General features: G+C 64.7%; 1 protein-coding gene across 1 annotated transcript; it reads left to right on the plus strand.

Moving 5' to 3' along the window:
* Window positions 1-1,379: 1,379 nt before the first annotated feature.
* HUNK (hormonally up-regulated Neu-associated kinase) lies at window positions 1,380-5,532 on the plus strand (the record flags this gene model as incomplete). Its single annotated transcript, XM_006109287.3, has 3 exons — window positions 1,380-1,427; window positions 2,312-2,492; window positions 4,546-5,532. Coding segments are annotated over 3 exons (885 nt in total), but the record flags the coding sequence as incomplete, so codon positions are not given.
* Between the last annotated feature and the right edge of the window lie 1,664 nt (window positions 5,533-7,196).

The following is a 7,196-nucleotide window of genomic DNA, read 5'->3' on the forward strand; positions in this document are numbered from 1 at the left end:
CTGAGCGGGCACGGGGAGGGGGGGGGGGGGCGGGGTGCCGGACTCCCTGAGCTCCACCCTCTGAGCCTCCTAAACCTCCTCTTGCCCAAGGAAGGTGTCGTGAACCTCGCCTCCCGAGACCACCCCCACGTCGTTTCTCTGTCTCCTCGTGGCCGCCCCCTCAGCCCAGGGCAGAACCTGTACTTCTCATTCCTCCCCTCGTCTCACAGCCAGGCTGTCACCAGGCTCTGCCAACTTGGCTCCTAAAACTCTCCAACCCCTCTCCTGTCCCCATCCCATCCCCCGGTGGGGACCCCCCATCGCCCCGCCCTGGCCCCGCCCCAGCCTCCTAGCTGGTCTGCCCCTAATGGACCGTGTCCCTTCTCTGCTGGAACCTTTGCCGGCTGCCTTGACCCCTTAACCCAAGACAGACACCGGCCGTGGGCACCAGGGGAGGCAGAATTCACTGCTACCCTTTCCTGCCTCTTGTTTGCATTTGACTCTTTTTTAAATACATTTTTATCGATTTCAGAGAGGAAGGGAGAGGGAGAGAGAGACATCAGTGATGAGAGAGAATGATGGATCGGCTGCCTCCTGCACGCCCCCCACTGGGCATCGAGCCCTTAACTCAGGCCTGTGCCCTGACCGGGAATGGAACCGTGACCTCCTGGTTAAAGGTTGGTGCTCAACCACTGAGCCACACTGGCTGGGCCGAATTCCCCCTTTTCATAAGAATACCAGTTGCACTGCATTAGGGTCCACCCTAGTGACCTCATTTTAACTTGATTGACAGGCTGACACCACCCGGCCTCCTTTAAAAGGCAAAGGACAGCGAACTGTCACACGCCCCCCTGTCCTCAGGCTTCCCGGGGGACACACCCGGCTCGCCCTGACCCTGTCTTCCCGTGAGGTCCGGTTCTGAGGACTTGGAGTCCCTGTGCCGTTCCTCCGTGACGGGGACTGTCGAGGCCAAGGACGGGATGTCCACTTTGGGCCTTATTTCAGCATTTCTGACCCTTTTAAAGTGAAGTTTCTCGAGCGGTCGGTGCTGTTGGAAATCAGAGCAGCGGGCGCCTGGGGGACCCACGGCGGGTTGGGCAGGAGGACGTCTGGGTGCCGGCTGGGTTTGTCTCTTGACCTGGTACCGTTTCCCTGGGGAGGTTTTGCTGTTTGAGAAAACGCACTGACCTGCTTACTCGTCTCCGGAGACGCCCCGTGCGCCTCAGACTCGCAAAGAGACGCCTGGAAAGTAGGGCACCTGCAGCTGCGTCCAGGGTGACCCGGAGTTTGGTTTCTTGTGTGACCGCTGGAGTGAATAATTCTCTCACAGGGGCAGGTGCTGGGGCTGGGACAGAGGGGCAGCGGGTGGGCTAGATGGTGACGGATGCTGCTTCCCACAGGCCTCCCTGGACACCTGGACGCGAGACCTTGAATTCCACGCGGGGCAGGTAAGAATGTGGGGCCAGGACGGATCGGCGGGAGCCTCCAGGGAATAGCACACGTCGCGTGTGTATGTCCTGCGTGCACATCCAGGGGACGGAGTCCCGCAGCCTGTGGACACAGAGCCCCTCCTCCCTCAGCCCCTCCGCCTTTCCCCTCACCACCCTCACCTGATGGTCCCAGGCCCACCTCGGTGCAGGGTGACCTGCTGACTCAGAGGCTGCTTCCCACCTTCCTCTACAGCCCGCCCTTCACACCCGCCTCTGAGCGCGTGTGACCGAACCCTGGGTGCGTGGCCTGGCCTACCTGACACATGAACAGGTGCCCCGAGGGCTGGCGGGACCCCGCCCGGGCTCTGGGCTCTGCGCCCCCTGCCAGCTCCCCTTCGTCAGTCACAGGAGGGTCTGTAGAGACTTGGCAGCAGAGATGGCTCGGTGGTGCCGGTTTAAGGACACAGTGAAGGGCTCGTGACCATTTCCACCGGGTCAGACACTCCCCGGGTGGCCCAGCTCCTCGCCCTGACAACACGCACGAGTGTCCTGCCCAGATGCAGCGGCTCCGTTCCCGTCGCAAAGCCGCCGCCGTGGCAGAGCCTCAGGGCGCACATGGGACGGCGGGTCTGCAGAGGCCCCTCTGCTTTGCCCTAGTTCGCCCAGCTTGTTCTGGAATCCTCGGCCTCCCAGGGTGACCTTGGCCGGTTGGGGCGCCTTGCGGTGCAGGTTGTCAGGGGCGACGGGAGCTGAGGTGGCCAGGGCAGGGCGGTGGGGTCCCTGGAGTGGCCCCGGCTCCGCGCGGGGAAGCTGGGTGTCAGGTCTGCGCGGATGACCTTCCCACGGGAATCGCGCTCCAGGCCCCGCGTGCGTCTCAGCCCGTGTTCGCTTCCGATTTGCAGGACAAAACGCCCAAAGAGCAAGAGAAAAGGGGGGACTTCCTTCCCCGGCCGTGTCCCCAGAAGCTGGAGAAGCACCTGCCGGCCCACAGGCAGCCCCCGGCCTCGCTCGTGACGCAGCTTCAGAGCACCAGGGCCCTGCTGCGCGACCGCAAGGCCACCAGGCCCGGCCTCGCCGACAGAGGTGGGTGCGCCCGCCGCGCTCAGGCCACCCGCACGCACTGAGCTGCCTGGCCGCCGTGCTCCCTCCCAGTGGCCCCCATGCCCCCTCCCAGTGGCTGCCTGGCTGCCGTGCCCCCTCCCAGTGGCCGCCTGGCCGCCGTGTCCCCTCCCAGTGGCCGCCTGGCTGCCGTGCTCCCTCCCAGTGGCCCCCATTTCCCCTCCCAGTGGCCGCCTGGCTGCCGTGCCCCCTCCCAGTGGCTGCCTGGCCGCCGTGTCCCTTCCCAGTGGCTGCCTGGCCACTGTGTTCGCTCACGGGTGGCTGCCTGGGCCCCAGGGACAGACAGGATCCTGTGCCCGTGGGAAAGCAGAGTTAGTGCACCTGAGGCCACCTGGGAGCAGTACAGTCGAGGTCTGACTATGCTGTCAGCCACCTGGGCAGGAGGGGCCTGAGAAGGCAGAGGTGGGGTGCAGTCTGGTGGGCACAGAGGTGGGGTGCAGCGGCCTGTCCTGCGCTGTCAGACGTGCAGTGGCAGGAGGAGCCGGGCGCAGCCTGTGCCCAGGAGCGAGGCTGGTTTCCTGGGCCCCACGCTGGGGGCATTTCTGTGGGCACCGCCGGCCAACTCGGGCCCCGTCTGCCCAGCTCGGGGTGGGAACCAGGGTTGGCTCATTGCCTTAGACCAGTGGTCGGCAAACTCATTAGTCAACAGAGCCAAATATCAACAGTACAACGATTGAAATTTCTTTTGAGAGCCAAATTTTTAAACTTAAACTATATAGGTAGGTACATTGTTATTCACTTAATGAGGGTGCTCCTAAGCTGGCCTTTGCTAAAAACGTCCTCAATCTGATGGAGGTACGTTCGCTGAGGTCGACCCCTTCCAGCTCTCCCATCCACACTCGTCTTGTATACTTGTTTCTCCATCTCCTTTTGTTCATCCTCTCATATGTCCACACCATCTCAACATACCTTTCTCAATCCTCGACACTACATCTTCTTTCACTCCACAACGTTCCCTAAAATTAACTTAATAAACTTCACTTAAAGTTTTAAGTCAACTTCGCACCGTATGTGCGTGCCCCGCACGTGGTATTTTGTGGAAGAGCCACACTCAAGGGGCCAAAGAGCCGCATGTGGCTCGCGAGCCGCACTTTGCCGACCACTGCCTTAGAGAGAGGGGGTTTCTGTCTGTGTAGTCAGAGCACGAGGAGGCTCCGCTGAGATCAGGGTCACGAGGGAGCCTTGAGAAGGCGCAGGCTGCACACAACATGTATGACCCATGAGGACGTCACGCTAAGTGGGACAAGCTGGTCACTGAAGGACAAACGTGTAGACCCACTTACAGGAGGGACCTCGAGTGGCCAAGCTCAGGGAGGAGGATGGCGGGGCCCGGGCTGGGGTGGGGGGGGTGATTAGGGGGGCTGAGTGTTAGATCTGCAGGGAGCAGGACTGTGTCTCAGTGTGACCGTCCCGTACACTGACCTGGACACTTACAGTGTGAAGATGGTCGGTGTGTGTCATGTGCTTGTCACCACGTCTAAGAATTCGTGAGGGAACGGCCCTCCCAGCCTTCGGTCCTCGGCGCGTAGGGTTGGGTGCCCCCCGGGCCTCGGCGGCTGCTCTGTGGAGCCCGGGCCTTGTTTTAAACCCTCCCCTGAGGATGTTCCCATTGACCTCTAGAGAGTGGAAGAGAGAGGGAGAGACAGAGAAACATCTATCGCTGTGAGAGAGACACATTGATCGGTTGCCTCCTATACACACCCTGATCAGGGCCGGGGAGGAGCCTGCAACCGAGGTACGTGCCCTTGACTGGAATCAAACCCGGGACCCTTCGGTCCGCAGGTCAACGCTCAACCACTGAGCCACACCAGCCAGGGCCTGGGACCTTTTATTCAAACGCTCTGCAGGGTCCAGACCTTTCAGCAACCAAGCAATAGCAGATGCCACTCTGGTGCCAGGAGGCAGATCTGTGCCCTGTGGCCTCGGTGGCGCCCGGTCTCAGCCAGGCTGTGGGCCGAGCCGGCGGGAGGCACCGAGGTGGCGCCCTCACGGTGCCCTGTGCTCTCTCCGTGTGCAGATTCCTTCGGCTGCCGCAGTATCTTCCGCAAAACCTCGGACCCCAGTTGTGTGGCTTCCTCCTCCATGGAGTTCGTCCCCGGCCCCCCGCCCAGGACCCCCCGCATTGTCAAGAAGCCGGAGCCCCCTCCGCAGGGCCCGGGGGGCAGCGGCCTCGCCCCCAGAGAGGAGCCGCTGGTGCTAGACATGGTCCGCTCCTTCGAGTCTGTGGAGCGCGAGGACCCGCCGGACCTGCTGTCCCCGGCCCACCCCTGCAGGGCGCTGGGCTCCCCCGGGGGCTCGGCGCGCGGCACCCCCGGGGAGCGGGCGCTGTCCCCCTCCCTGCTGCCCCGAAGCCCGTCCCCTCTCCAGACTCCTTTGCATCCCACCCTGGTCTCCTTTGCTCACGAAGAGAGCTGCCTCCCGAAAGAGGGGGGCGTGTGCTCCCCGCCTCCGGGTCCCGGTGCTGGGGCCCCGCAGCCCCTGGGGAGCCCCAACTGTGTGAAAAGCCGGGGCCGGTTCCCCATGATGGGCATCGGGCAGATGCTGAGGAAGCGGCACCAGAGCCTGCAGCCCCCCGCAGACAGGCCGCTGGAGGCCAGCCTGCCCCCCCTGCAGCCCACGGCGCCCGCCAGCCTCCCCTTCAGCATGGCCGAGGCCGTCCAGGGACAGTGCTAGCCGGGCCGCAGCGGGACCGGCCACCCCAGGGAAGCGACGGTACGAGCCCACAGTCCTGCAGGCGAAGGTTCAGGAACTGCACGGCCCCGGCCTCCAGCCACACAGCTCCCTCCCGGGGGCAGCTGAGCCCCAGGCCCCACGCCCGCTCCACCCCGTCTGGCGTCAGGACCCGCAGATGCTGGGATTCCCTAGCAGGTGGGCTGGGGTGCAGCCAGTAATGCTCATTTCCTCGCCGCCCCCCTCAGTTGGGCCGGGGCGAACACCTGGATCGGCCCCGGGAGCACCTGCACCGGCCCCGGGAGCACCCACATCGAGTGCACACCTGGATCGGCCCCGGGGAGCACCTGCACCGGCCCCGGGAGCACCCACATCGAGTGCACACCTGGATCGGCCCCGGGAGCACCTGCACCGGCCCCGGGAGCACCCACATCGAGTGCACACCTGGATCGGCCCCGGGAGCACCTGGATCGGCCCCGGGAGCACCCGCATCAGCCCCGGGAGCACCTGCATCAGCTCCGGGAGCACCTGCATCGAGTGCACACCTGCACCGGCCCTGGGAGCACCTGGATTGGCCCTGGGAGCACCTGGATCAGAGTGCACACCTGCATCAGCCCCGGGAGCACCTGCATCGGAGTGCATACCTGCATTGGCCCCGGGAGCACCTGCATCGAGTGCACACCTGCATCGGCCCCGGGAGCACCTGCATCGAGTGCACACCTGTACTGGCCCCAGGAGCACCTGCATCGGAGTGTACACCTGCATCGGCCCCGGGAACACCTGGATCGGTGTGTACACCTGCATCGGCCCCGGAGCACCTGCATCGAGTGCACACCTGCATCGGCCCCGGGTGCCCAGGGGGACGGCTGTTTCCAGGCCCCTCCGCACTGTGCTCTGCTTGCCTCTGGATCGCTCTCCCTTCGGCCACGGTCACCGCACAGGGACCAAGGCCGTGTCCTCAAGCCCCTCATCCAGCCACGGTTTCCTGTCCTGGATCGCCAGCTGGGCCTCGTGGGAAGACGGGCAGGAGCCGCGGCCACGGGCTGGCCCCTCAGCAGGCAGGGGCAGCTGGGCACAGACCGAGCCGGGTGGTGGGGACCCGCGAAAGGGGCTCATTTCTGCAGCGAGGTTCTGCCTGTTTCTTTCTTGGGTGAGACTTGTTGCTGGTGGAGCCTCTTCCCCGGGGTGGCCTTTCTTTAGGGGAGGTTCCACCGAAGTCACATGATGTGTAAGCCCGTGGAGAGCTGGGAACGAGCCCACCCAATGTGTTTGCCGGAGAGGATGAGCGTGGAGGCGTGAGGAGTCACGCAGGCCGTGCCGTGGTGGCTGGTGCCCATGTGACCTGCAGGCCCGGCTGCCCTGTGTTCGCGCCGTTGTGTCAGCGTGGCCTGACCCCCGGGAGGCGGAGCGCAGTGTCCGTGGGTCATTTAGAGAGAAGATGGTTGAGGTGACGCGTGGATGCTTCTGGAAGGCACGGTCCCTCCACGCAGGTGCAGGCGGTGTCCTTGCCGCCCGGAGAGCGCGCCCGCGGTTCCAGCAGAGCCAGTTTGCCGTGAGCTCGCCTGGAGGGATCACGGGCCAAGTTCAGCACCAGGTCTTCTCAGAGGAAAGCAGCTCTGAGTCCCTGCCCTGTGCTCACACCTTCCCCGAGGACGGAACCAACGCGCCCCTCGGCTCCCCGTCCGTGCCCCCTGCTGCGCGTCTGTGGGCCCCGTGCGGCCTCGGCCTGGCGCCTGGGGGCCAGTGGTCCTCAGCAGCACTGGAAAGAGAACTGGCACGGGGTGGACAGGGGCTTATTCAGGGACAGCTGACACAGCGGCCGGGTCCTCCGTGCTGGGCTGGTTGCAGGGAGGGGACATGAACCCACCGCGGCCGGCCGCCCCCAGGGACGTGTCCCTCAGCCCATGGGAAGCGGGCCTCAGCTTCGGGAGAACGGCAAAAGACCGGTGCCTCGTTGGCAATGGTGGGCCGGGCAAGTGCCCGGGAAGAAGGGCGGCC

The sequence above is a fragment of the Myotis lucifugus genome, unplaced genomic scaffold (assembly GCF_000147115.1).
Source record: "Myotis lucifugus unplaced genomic scaffold, Myoluc2.0 scaffold_7934, whole genome shotgun sequence".
Classification (NCBI taxonomy): domain Eukaryota; kingdom Metazoa; phylum Chordata; class Mammalia; order Chiroptera; family Vespertilionidae; genus Myotis; species Myotis lucifugus.